Raw genomic sequence first — 13,190 nt, forward strand, 5'->3', positions numbered from 1 at the left:
AAAACCCAAAAAAAAGACAAATTTAAAACACACTTATTTTTTATTTTTGATCTTTTTTGTTATAACAGGAGAGCTAGAAAACAAATGTAGGAAAAACCACTGTTGATCTTGTGCAAACAGAAAAACCATGAAGTGAATAAGCACTCTTCAATTTGTTTTACTTCTGTGAAATAAACCTAATTTAAAGGGATTGCAGGACACAAAGCTGATATTCTAACATTCTCTGTTAACTAATGGGCTTTTAAATAACCTTTTTAAAATGGCTTCTATGTATTAAATTTCAGGTGATACATATTACAAAGGATAGTGAGAATTCATACGAAAATCCTTACTTGGCTGACAGCAATTCTCGAAGATATGGTTGTAAAACAACACTATCACATAGTAATTTCAGTATGAAATGAGCATTTGCCTTCCGATCCTTTGATTCCACTACAGATGGTTCAGTAGAAGGACCTGTAATGAGAAAAAAAAAAATTGCAGAGAAACAGTTTTTCCTCAAAAAACAACTACCTATTAAAAGCAAATAGTTCAGTGCTTCACTGGGGCGATTAATCAGTAGCTTGACTATTCAGTGGTTTGTCAGTTTCAGCAACACTTTAGGGAAGTACTGTAAATTTCAATTCCAAATAACATTCCGAAATACAGACAGTAATCCCAATTTCATCCTCATTACCATATTTTTACATATTTTTCATTCCCCAGGTAAAAATAATTTTTTACATAAAACACAGCATGGTGCTTCATTTACTTTCTGCACACTTGTGAAATTCTCCTTCAATCCAATCTTCATCTGATAAGAGGCATTTTCCTATGCAGAAAGTCTGTGCAAGCAAAGACAGCTTTTGAGATCATTTTCCTTCTAAAGCATAATGAGATAAGCGGTATGTCCTCACCTGGTATCGTGGAGGTGCTAGGTCCTTGGCCGGTGCCAGTCGCTGCTGTGGTAAGAGATCCCACAGCGGGGGCCAGGATAAAATCAATGTCACCATCTTTCAGTAAACAGAACAGCAGGATGTATATCAATACATAAAAACATCCCTAACAACATGCTCTTTCTGCAGTGTCTAACACGCTGCAGCTTTGCTGTATCTAATTGGCTCGCTCTCCTACAAACGGCCACATTCCTAGACTAGTAACGTAACTCAACATTACAGAAGACACTTCACAGAAGCTTGACACCAGCATTAGAAAGACACGTACTGGATTCAAAAACAGCTGTTAAGTCTTTAGTAAATTTTTAATGCTACCTCCATGACCTCTCGCTACCTCAATGACGTTAGGTATTCTAGTCTCATGCTGAAATCTAAGTGATTCACCTTAAAAGCCATTGGTTCCTTTATTAAATCTCTCTGTCTATAGTCTAATGTGATACATGAGCCGACTTACCTGGATCCATTGCAGGAGGATCTGGAACCCAGCTGGGAGGAGCTATTGGTGGAGAAACTGGGTCCTGGTGATCACTTGATGAAGCACCAGCTTCGTGTCTGCCCAATCCAGCAGCTCTCAAGGATCTTCTCATCATTTCCCTTAACCTCAAACTGAATACAAAACCAAGGTAAAAATACTATGTCATTTTCATTTATAATTAGAACATTTTAAAGCAGAATTTCACTCTGAAAAAGGAAATCAAACTCATCTTCATTTTTTCTTCAGCATAACAAACAACGAGCAAAAAGGTATTTTTCATTCCTGTATTCCATTTTCTTGCAACAGAATATGATGGCCTTAGACGAAGAGTCAGCAAGCAACATATCAAGACAGATTTGAGATCAGAATGCATCCTAGTCACCACAGCACTGCCTCTTGCAGGAAGCAGCATCTGATGGGCTTTATTACCACTAACTGACATTCCTTTCACCCCAAACTCATTGCCAGGGGTGTTAAGCTTGTGCAAGGATTTGTTGTTGTTACTGATATTTTTTAAAATTTAACTGCAAGAGAGGTTAATGAAAGAATAAAAATGGGGCTTGAAAAAAAAATTTTAAAAGGAGTTATTTGTTTTGCATTATTTAACATGAAAGCACTGCTTTACTGGGGACAATCAATAAACAATTTCAAGAAATTCTGTATCATCTTACTAGAGGGGCAGGTGGTAGAAATAAGGTAAAAGTCAAAGAATGCAGTGTGATACAATGAGGTACAAACAAAGGTGGGGAGTTCTGGGGGGTTTTTTGCTGGTTGTTTTGGTTGGGGTTTTTTTGGGTTTTTTTGTTTGTTTTTTTTTTAAATGCACTTCTTAAGAGTAAAATCTCCTCCAGAATGTGGGAGGGAAGCTTCAACCCTTATCTCCCATATCAAAAAGACCATGGTGATGAGGTCTGTAGCTTGGAAAGGATGAAGACATCATTTCATGTCAATTGCTTTGACTACAGAGATAAGTAAAAAGATTGTACTATGCCCTCACCCAGAGTGCTCTGAACTGAGTAGATCTCAGTACAAATACCATCAAATTCCCATGACATGAGCACCATCATGGAAAGAGGAAGAACAAATGTCATCAGAAACTAGGATTCTCAGGGTCAGAAACCTATCCCTTAGAGCCATCCCGATACAAAGGACTCCCCATGTGTTGATCTCATTATTATTTATCTGCATAAGTGACCACCTCCCTCAGAAATTCCCTTAAAAGAACAAGCCTGGGAGCTATTACAGTACTTCTGCGATACTTAAGTCTTCCTTGGTAATGAACACTAGAGCTTATCCTTAAATTCCATTTCCCCACAAGGAGGAGCACTTTGGCTTTACAACTGAGGAGACAATGCCCCGATCCCAGAAAACAGTTAATTTAGAAATATCCCACCATTAGTTCTCACACTAGAAAAGGCTTCCAAAAAACCACTAGAGCTCTGACTTGGTATCTGAAGAAGTGAAATCTGACTTTAAGCTAGCAATAGAGCTCATTCCTGAAGTAGACTGAAAGTAAGTAAGAATTAATAAGAAAGTAAGAATTAATAAGAGATTGGCAATTAATACAGAAATTAGCATACAAAGAAGGAAGTGTTAATCAGTTTACCTTCTGCTGCTTGATGATCCTGCCCGATTTCCTGGGCCATTACTTGACACAACGGAGATTGCATTTGCAATAGCTTCCACAGCCGAGAGCCTTTCAGCAAATGTATTCCTTTCAGAGCGCTCTGCTTCTGAAAAATTAAGAAAATGTGTTTGTGCCAAAATTTCACTTAGGAAAATTATAAGGAAGGAGTATAAAGTATGAAATGTCACTACTCATAAAACATTCTCTGCAATTTTAATTTTTTTTTAAGATTTACAGGGACAGAGTAGATGCATGTAGAAATTTTTATTTTTGACAAGCTTAACCATAATTCCGAGTGGGTTTGGTTTCTAAAAGGCCATCAAGGAAGGAAATACAAGCCATCCAAATTCCAGAACAAGCTTTCAGTTTTCAGTATCATCAAGAGACAAGGACCTATCACACAGCTGATTCCAGACACTTGCTGAGTCAAGGCTTCAGAAGTAAGGACAACCAAAAAAACCCAGACTACCACAAAAAAAAAGACAAACCCCACACTTCACAATGAGCAGCTATGAACAATGATGCAAAGTTCTGCGCTTGTAAGATACACAGTCTACTTCTGAGCATGCTCAGGAGAACTGAGTTATGATTATAATAAGGTAGCACGATCAGTTTACATCAGAAAGAGCGAGCAGTTCTTCTAACATCTAAAACCCTAAGCACCGTAACACCTATGGTCCTAGTCACAATGAGGACTGAACTGTGCCAAGTGCTATACAGAATATAAAAAGCTGCCTAGTTGTTGTTCCTTAAAGCGACTGATCACTCTTCCAGGAAATGCTATGACTAGTGCTCACTTTCCATTTAAAGGCTTTTCAAACGGACAGTTGCCATCCTCCGCATGCAAATTTTCTCCACTGACAGTACTAAGATCTGGATAATACCCCCTCATGTTTTAAAAACAAACAAACAAAACCCACAAGAATGCACTATTAATACCTTTGAGTTCATAGAATAAGCTAATTCAATGGTGTTTATCAGCTTTTACAGTAGGTTTATTCTTTAGATCCTTCTACTCATCACTACCTGAAGTAGCAAAGATCTTAGGTTTTGCTTGTTCTCAAACACGTGCAGGTTTCTTAGACAAAATCACCCACTACCATCGCAGATGACTATCAAACACTTAGTAGAGTATTACTCTTATGCCCCTAGTTTTATACTAGTTGACCTGTAGTTGCAAATGCCATTGTACTTGTGTCATACTCCTTTCTACGATCCACTAGTTCTGTTAACTCATAGTACTTCTGGAGACCTCACACGGGCAGTCACAGCTCTTGAGAGTGATCCCTCAAGGAATACAGAACAATACAACTGTTCTCTGCAACAGAGAGAGTTCGCCTATCTTTGGTCCCACACTAAACTGTAACTGAATTTTCACTGTTCCACTAATGAAGTTAGTATTCATTTTTGGAGACCCATCAATTCTAAATGCCTTGCTTGAAGTGTAATCTGCTGTTCTGTTGCCTACCGAAGTCTGTCCCAATTCTCTAGAAAAAACAGTTATCTGAAATTTACTATCTTAACTCTTTAATGATCATACATGCTTTGGACATTTCTTTTGGACCTGCCTTTTCCAAGATCCTTTACTATTGGTGAGACTGAGGAGAGATCAAATCACTGAGAAACAGAGGAGCCTTCCCCCAGCTTTGCAGGTCTGGGGCCACTTTTCCTGCAATTTGTTTATCCAACACTGCAGGAGCTATGGTGAAACTAGGCACAGGATCTGAGAACAAAAAAAGCTAATCCCTGCCCTCAATATTCCCTTTCTGGCACTTAAGGAGAAATATATATGAAGAAGAGTAAAGGATCCCCGGGCAAGTACGAGCTGGGATGGGGCAGTATGTTCTGTAATTGTTGAAGAACATCATATCTGGAGCCTGGAACTGAAGCCTTTACTCCTAAATCAAACTTATTTTACAGTTTAACAGATGGCCATTTAGCTTACAGACAGTAACATTAGTCACCACCGCTCTCCAGATGATGCACAGAAAATAAGCTTGTCCTAATATCCATCATTAACAGTTACAGTGGAAGGTGAATGTGATTTGAATCTTTTAAAACAATTTTTGTGAGGGGAAAGAGAGAGAGAGGCAGAGGGGTATTAAATGTCTATCAGGTTCACGTTTTTCATTTTTCAGAAAATTAAATTACATCCAAATGAAGTTACTGAAAAAATGTCAAGGTTGCAAAGACAAGCACTCAAATTAAGAAAAGTCAGATTAAGTTGCCCATGCATCCTTATTTCAACTTCCTTGTGTGCTTATAGTAAAACAATCTTCAGTTACACAGTTGGGTTTTGGTTGTTTTGGGTTATTTTTTTGTTTGTTTGTTTTAGTGTTATTTTTGTTCCCTCTCCACCCGCCCCCACAACAAGACCCCTGCCTCAATCAGTGCACAGGATGGACGACACACTACAGATGAAGGGTTGTACAAATGAGCAAGCTGTTCATGCCCTGCTTGCTGCAGCGCTCGGCAGGCACGCAGTAAGGCAGCAACAGCTTGGCAAGGAGAGGGGGGAAGCACTGTCTTGTGTTTAATGCCACTGAACATCACTTTGGAGAACTGGAACCTATTTCTGCCACATCTAACAGCACACAGAACTTTGTGAAACAAGTTTTTACAGACGATCGTGATACATTTTACTCATTTCTGGATACCTAAAAGGTGCCTGACTCACAGCAATTAACATTCACAGAACAACTAAAACTACTATTAATCCAGCTCTAGAATAAAGTGTTTTGAAATAACATCTACTCAAAAAAATGAGATCAGGCCTTAGACTTCTCAAACAGAACCCTCAAAATTAGTTAATAGCTTTGAATACAGAAAAACTTCAAGCTATAAAACCTTCAAGAAATGAGAAAACTGCAGCATTACCCCCATTTTAGAAATAGGGATATGAGGAACAATTAAGGTCTATAAATGACTAAAATTCAATGACAGCACCATACAAAAATCCCACAAGGAAGTTCATTCATTATTCAGTGCAGGGTTTGTATGGTGTGCAATAAGTAAGGAATGGGGCCACACACTGAATGATGAGGATAAAAAGAAATATTGAATAGCTACCCATTCGGTGAGCACCGTCCATCTTGTGCACTGAATGAGGTAGTCCTGTGGAAAAAATAGTATGACGGTGTAATTAAAGACCATTTCACAACGCATACCCATGCATAGCACACGGGTAAACCAAATTCTGGCATTTCCTAATTTTTGAGTGCTTGACTTAGCAACCTTATTTATATTTTTTACATAATAGTATTTAATAGACATTTTCAAATGGTGTCAGTAACTGGCACTAACAGAAACTCATTCTTTTGCAATTCTTAATACGTGTCAACTGCAAGTAGCATTTCTTATTGGAGCCATTAACATATACTATAACACTTGAAAAATATTAAATACCGTTTCTCTTAAAAGCCTACTAGCAATATAATGGGGATACTAGTGACATAAAGGTAGAAAAATACTTGGTTTTGTTTAAAACTAACAAGTGGATGTAGAAAGTTTGTCTTTTACAATCAATAAAAACAGCTGATTATTCTTAACTGTAGAATTCTTATAAATCCTTATGAGAGTAATAAAAATGTTGTCTCAGCACCTTCAAAAGGCTAGGACACATCTTAGGTGCTACGTTTTAAGATACCCATATAGAAAGAATGCAGTGTTTATTTCAAATGTTCTTGAAAATGCATAAAAAGTTTATTTTCCAAGTATTTTCATGATATTGTTGAGCTCACCCTCTTCCTCTTTTGTTTCTTTGTTGCTGGTTGGAAAGCATACAGACACACAAGCATGCAGAATATTGCGGTTTCCGTCACATCTGTGGCCAAGGAATGTCTGCAGCACTTGTGGATTCTGATCCAGGACAACTGCTTGTTCAAGATTCATCAGGTATTGTCTGCAAGCCTCATAGTCACATCGGAGAATGTGCTGCATTAAAGTTTGCTTCTGTACTCAAAAGAATAAAATATTTTAACAATTTAAAATACAAAAGGCAGCCATATAAGTTTCCCGAGTACTTCTAGTTTTCCATTTTTTAAATTAATAGAAAGGTCTAAATCTAGGACAGTGGCTTGAAGTCAGAGCAGGAACTGTTGAGAAAACATATCATCTCAATTATAGCACTGTTAAAACCAGAAACCAGTGCGCATTGAGGCACAGACAAGTAAAAGGAAAGGAGAGGTTTAAGCAGCAGAAGTTATCAGGCTCACAAAAATATGCCTTTGGCTTCACAGCTCAGTTCTTAGGATAGATTACTTCCATTTTATGGCTACATGTGACATGGGAAAAGCGATACAACCAAAAAAACTAAGGAGTCTACATTAACTCTCTCTTAGGTATTTGTTTTATCAAGAGATAGACACACTGAGACAAGAACGAAGCCACTGGAGGTCTGGGAAGTTCACCCCACATGTAACAAGCTTTTCCACAGTGATGGAATACTCCACTTCAAAAATCAGTCTCAGTCTAATGGGTACACAATACCTCCCAGTGGCAGCACAGCACACAGCAGATCTCACTGAACTGCACCAAATCACTGACAGGCTTATACAAGTATGATATTTAAATTCACAGTAGAGCTATTGGTACAGCACCACAGATGAGTACAGAATTCTACAGGCAATTCAATTAAAAAAATCCTCACTTGACTCTCATAATTTCTTAATGTATGGTCCATATACAAGGTTAAAAAGTAAAAAAGAAAAGAAAAAAAGTACTGTATTCACAAGAAAACAAGTTGTTGGATCCCTCAAAAAAATGTGCACCCATAAAACAAATACAATTGTATAGCGGCAGTATACATAAAAAGGTAACAGTTTTTAAAGTAATGCCCAAGAAAGTATTACTAGTTAGAAGCACGATACAGAAGCCATGCACCCCCCAAAATGGACCTTTCACTTCACTACGTAAATTTGTTTGAGCTTTCATGTTTCTAAGAGAACCTTCTGCTGACATCAGTTTCTTTGAAAAAGTGAAAATACAAATCAGTATCTAAACACAAAGCTGCCTTAAGCATAACTTTCTAAAAGCAAGAGAAAAAAAACCCACATGTAATTCTGTAGTAAAGAAAACATTTTACCTCAACAGCCATAATGATAATAGCAGCTTTCTTTTTGATGGTCGAGTTAGCAGGAAGATTTGTTAAGGAATGAACACCCATTCCAAGACTACTAATAGGTGGAAGATCAAGCCAGTCAGGGTCTCGTATCCCACCCATACAATCTTTTGCCATTGGATAGATTGTACCATTTCCATCTCTAAGAATAATAGGAGATTCCTACATTTGGGGAAAAAAGTTTTAACAATAAGTCTCCACGATTTATAAATATTATCCTTCCCAAAAGGTCCAGTTCTGCTTGACTGTCAACAATGAGAACAGTTTACTTAGAATTCTCATTTATGCCATTGTCTCCTATCATTACACGTGGCGCAGCAGAAGATACCAGATTCCCTTTCTCAAATGCCTGATACGTGCTTAACATAGTAAATACTACGGGAAGGATCTTCTTTATGACGTATTCATCACACAACATTACCAACGAAACATATAATACCTATACTTTTAGCTTACTTAAATGTTCCAGAGAAAGTTGAATATACAAAAATGAAACGTTCAAATTCAGTTCTTTTGCCAAAAATGTTTCCTTAACTATCCTAAGCAAAGTACATCATGTTTGTGGAAGTTACTAAAATGGTTTTGGCATTTTCTTCTCAGCCCTCCTCACAGATGCCTGCACAGGGTAATCAATCAGATAAAATAAGATACTTAATATTGGATAGTAGAAAGAGTTGCACAAAACCTTGATATATCATTTTTAGTATCAAATATAGATTGTTTTTTTAACATTTCAATTTATTGTCAAGAGTGGATTTTCATCTGACCTAATTCTGAAATACAGCTAGAGAACAAGTTTACACTAACACAGGAACTACTGTGTCAGGTTTTTCCCCCCTTTTTTACTTTTGGTTCAAGGCAGAATTTGAGTAAGAATATTAGAAATGTGTTAGATTGCTATTCCCCTTGTGTCTTCAAAATATTAATGGTTGCTGCAAGTCTTTCATAACCCTTTTGAAGAACTATTTCTTTGCAAGTCTTCGGAAAAGTCTTACAAAAGGCTGTACCATCCCATTCAAAGATGACAGAAGTGATGTGCACTGAGGTTAAATGATCAAGATACAAAACTACAAACCTGTCCAGCTGTAAATATAGCAACACTTCTCTCATTCTGACCCAGGAATGCAATGCTGCTGGTAGGGAAATTATTTTCCTGTTCAGCCTTTCCTGTGGCAAGGTCAAATATACAGTATCGAACCCAGTTCCCCGTCTTCAGGACAGCGTGCACTCCTTCAGAGACACACAAAGAAGAAAATTAATGCCTTTTACTGATGGCATCCAGTAAAAGAACTCCTAACTAAAGCACTTTTAAGGAATTACTAAGTATCAACGGAAATATCTGTTTATGTTAGTTTGACAGTTGTTTTCCACTAGGAAGCGAGACAGGTAATAAAGGGTCTAACAGAGTATCTTACAGGGTAAGTCCTACTTACCTTTTGAATCTACATTTACTGCTAGGATCTCTGTTTTTTCAGGAATACACAGCTTTTTAGGTGTCCTTTGGAAACAGTCAGGAACTTTTGGAGTTCCACCAGTTTTTACAACCTGAAAATATGTGTAAAATTTTAAGATGTAATTAAGCACACAGTGCTGACGTTTCAAAATACCGATTGTTTTCTCAATATTTCACAAAGACATACCTGCAGTTCATCTATTCTGAGCAGCCTACAGTCTTGGAGAAGAGAAGAAGGATCAGGATCTGAATTAGAACTGCTCTGACAGTTTGCATTACTGGAGGTGCCTGGAAATTTCACAGCAACGTAAGCACCATCCACTTTTAGCACCTACAAGCAGAACACATTAGTTTTACCAAAAGCTTTGAATAGAAACTGTTTAGCTTGATTTGCTTCAAAATAAACCAGACTTTTATCAGGAAAATAAAAAAAAAATTATAATAGTTATAAAATTTTACAATGCTTGGTCATTAGTCTTGTTTTGCAAAAATTACCAAAATCTTAAAAATTTGGATTTCTTAATGACTTCATAGGCATCCTGAATCAGATCAAAAGGACTTCCCATTTCAACATCTTGTGTCCAACACAAACCAATACAAACAGACTAGAGAAGCTCCTGCTGATACTTCCCTTGTATCTTTCCAGCTCCCATCTACTGGAAACAGCTAGACAACTTCATGTTTAATAGCCTGGATAGATCCTTCTCTTACTAATTTGTCCAACTGCTTTTGGAAATAAACACTCTTCTTGTGGCAAAGAGTTCCAAATATTAGCTAACAATTCAACAAAAAACATCTACACTGAGTCTCTTACTTCTTTAAGTTCCCACTAGATCTTGTACCACACAAAACAGGAAATAGCCTTTTTTTTTTGCCCTATTTGAGAATTTTTAAAGCCTCGCTGTTGCAGAGTCCTAGTGCTCACTCCTCAAGATGACTGTGTATAGTAGAAAAAAGAAATGTTGGTTTATGGGTCTAATACCTGCTCCTTACACCGAATGATAAAGCTTTCCACTCCCTCAGGACCGAAGGATACAGACAAGTCTATCCAGATACACTTCATTAATCTGTGGCTTTCTCTGTCCCCCAAAGAAATGGAAGTTATTCAAGCCCACTCTGACACAGTCATTTCGGAGACTGCAAGCCTCTCTGAAGAGTTGCTGCCGTGCGTGTTTTGACACAGAACTGTCAAAATAGGTTTCCTTGATACAGAAACATCTTATGCTATCATCAAAAAGCAAGGTCCTTTGAGTTTCTAGTTGAGACCGTAATTTTCTTGAACGGAAAACAAAGCTGAGGGAAGGGGCCAGGGGGAAGGACAGAAAAAGTTCCGAGTACAAATAAGATCTCAGTATTCTCTCAGTCTTTGTCAAAACTAGATACAGTCAATTTTGATTTTCCCTTATTTCTCACTAGTTTCTACAAAGAAATTGCTTACAATGCAATATTAAAGATCTAGATGTAATCAACTTAATCTAAGAAGTCCCTGATAATAAAAAACACCTCTCAGATTTTCAATAAATTGTAGGTCATAAAAATCCAGGCATTTCCATGTTTTCTCCCAACTTCTCTAGCTAGGTACAGCCTTATCAAGCACACTAGGGAAAAGGATATATTGACAAATACAGAAGTATTAGCAGATTCTTGTAACAAAGATTACTGTAGACAGTCAGAGCGCTTGTTCCCCATATGCTGAAACTCCACTCTAGTAGCAGAGCTCCTAGTTCACCAATGACTGTTAGAATGCCACCCAAAGTTTTCAAAATTCAGACCTTCTCAAAAGACTCATAAACATTAACTCTGGATTATTCAGATTTCTATTGAAACTTGCAAGACACCACTCTAAACAAAAAACATGATTTAAGAAGAAAATAATAAAGATATTTTTAATTTTTTAAGGTAATCAGACTAATGTGTAAGCCTGAAATCACACGCCACTGGTTCAATCACGGCTTCTAGTCTGACATGTAGAATTTTATTATTTATTTTTTTTAATTACTAAATGTTGCTACAAAAGCTTTTCAAAAAGGGCATATGAAATCTTGTTTATGAAGTTTCAAATTTATAATCAGGGGTGGTGGAAAGAAACACACCTTAAGAAAAGGCACAGTCCCCAAATACTGAAAGTATCACATCTCCACAACTAAAAGATTTCTTCTATGTGCCTTCTGGCTGTTCTTAGTGTCATCACCTACAACACATTTCACTTACATCACTTTTCATGTGTTCAAATAAATGCTGACAGTTTTTAAAATGCTGGAACTCTATGGTGACTATTTCAGAGTCCATATGCCAATTTTTTTTTCTTCCCCATTTTTTGGTTCAAGAAAAAAATCATGTATCTTTACAAATTGGGAAATATATTTATTATTATTTGGTTGAGAACAAATTCACCTCCTCAAAGGGCAACTAAAATGCAGTTATTTAGTTAAATAGTTACTACTATAGCTATTGGCTGTAACACAGGAAGAAAATAAAACTATCTGTTGATGTAGGAAGCATCTGGGAGCTCGAGTGAAACACCTGATAGCAATTGTGCTTAGAAAGCTCTAAAACAGAGATGTGGTATAATGGGCTGACACTAAACAAGACAAATGAGCAACATTAACATTCATCTTTAATCAAAATTATATGTCTGAATTAATTTTAGAAATGCATTAACAAAAATAAAATGCAAAAATCTAAAGGATTTGGACACTTTAGCTTACAGAACTAATGTACTTACATTGTTCATATCGCTAATGTAAGTTGCACCAATTAAAAACAAACATTTTAACTACTTATACAAACGTTTGCTTTACTAGGACTAAATTAATAGAACAAATGAATGAAGCAAGCAACAAAATGAAAGTTTAAAGATTTTTTTCTCAAAAGCAAAAACCTTTTGTAGAGCATTTTAAACTACGGGATAACGAGATCTGATCTTTCTTTTTAATGGAAGAAAAAAAAAGAATTGATAAACTGAAGGATGAACATACTTGTTATCTTCTTTAACCTTATTATCAACCCTTCACCACACTCCTTTAAATCATGATGCCAAAGCACACTGATAGGCAGAAAAGATTCAACTAAACTCCCTTCCTGAAAAGGAAGTGGGGGCAGGTCCTGAGCTCAGCTTCTCCTCTCCTGTTCCCTCTTACCATTGTTCATTTAAAACCACATTAACAACAGGCTGAATAGCCTCTGAAAATAACCAAGGTGTCCGCCAGCATTTGAGCCTTTCAGAAGCAAACCTATTTGGATCCAAATTTGGTAACTGGATCCAGAATCACCATGTTCCCTTCTCAAGACACAGCAGCAGCAGAACAGGGAAAACACATTTTTTATTTCTTATCTGATCTCCTCCTTGGAATGGAAGAAATTTTAACACCACAGAAAAGGTTTCTACTTCTAAAGCAGAATGAGCCCTTCCAAAGTTCCACAGTGAACAATATGACCTATTCTGGAGGCTGTAGGAGAACACTGCAAAGAGTATCCCTTCTGCAGACTGGGATGCCTCCAGTCTTTTTCATACAATCACACAAGTGATCCAAATCACAAACAGAACATATAACAGGGCCTAAACTGTATTTCTGTCTTTA

The 13,190-nt window shown here is 37.0% G+C and overlaps 1 protein-coding gene across 2 annotated transcripts in view; it reads right to left on the reverse strand.

Moving 5' to 3' along the window:
- UBR5 (ubiquitin protein ligase E3 component n-recognin 5) overlaps window positions 1-13,190 on the reverse strand; it is a 70,465-nt gene that overhangs the window by 27,870 nt on the left and 29,405 nt on the right. For both annotated transcript variants that reach the window (XM_014965362.1, XM_014965361.1), the window contains exons 16-25: window positions 9,797-9,940; window positions 9,590-9,701; window positions 9,232-9,386; window positions 8,121-8,318; window positions 6,778-6,988; window positions 6,107-6,151; window positions 3,017-3,143; window positions 1,390-1,541; window positions 897-992; window positions 333-456 (exon numbers count right to left, since the gene is read on the reverse strand). In XM_014965362.1, coding sequence (XP_014820848.1) covers window positions 333-456; window positions 897-992; window positions 1,390-1,541; window positions 3,017-3,143; window positions 6,107-6,151; window positions 6,778-6,988; window positions 8,121-8,318; window positions 9,232-9,386; window positions 9,590-9,701; window positions 9,797-9,940 — 1,364 coding nt within the window. The remainder of the gene's footprint in view (window positions 1-332; window positions 457-896; window positions 993-1,389; window positions 1,542-3,016; window positions 3,144-6,106; window positions 6,152-6,777; window positions 6,989-8,120; window positions 8,319-9,231; window positions 9,387-9,589; window positions 9,702-9,796; window positions 9,941-13,190) is intronic.

This window comes from Calidris pugnax, unplaced genomic scaffold (genome assembly GCF_001431845.1).
Source record: "Calidris pugnax isolate Ruff unplaced genomic scaffold, ASM143184v1 scaffold41, whole genome shotgun sequence".
NCBI classification, from domain to species: domain Eukaryota; kingdom Metazoa; phylum Chordata; class Aves; order Charadriiformes; family Scolopacidae; genus Calidris; species Calidris pugnax.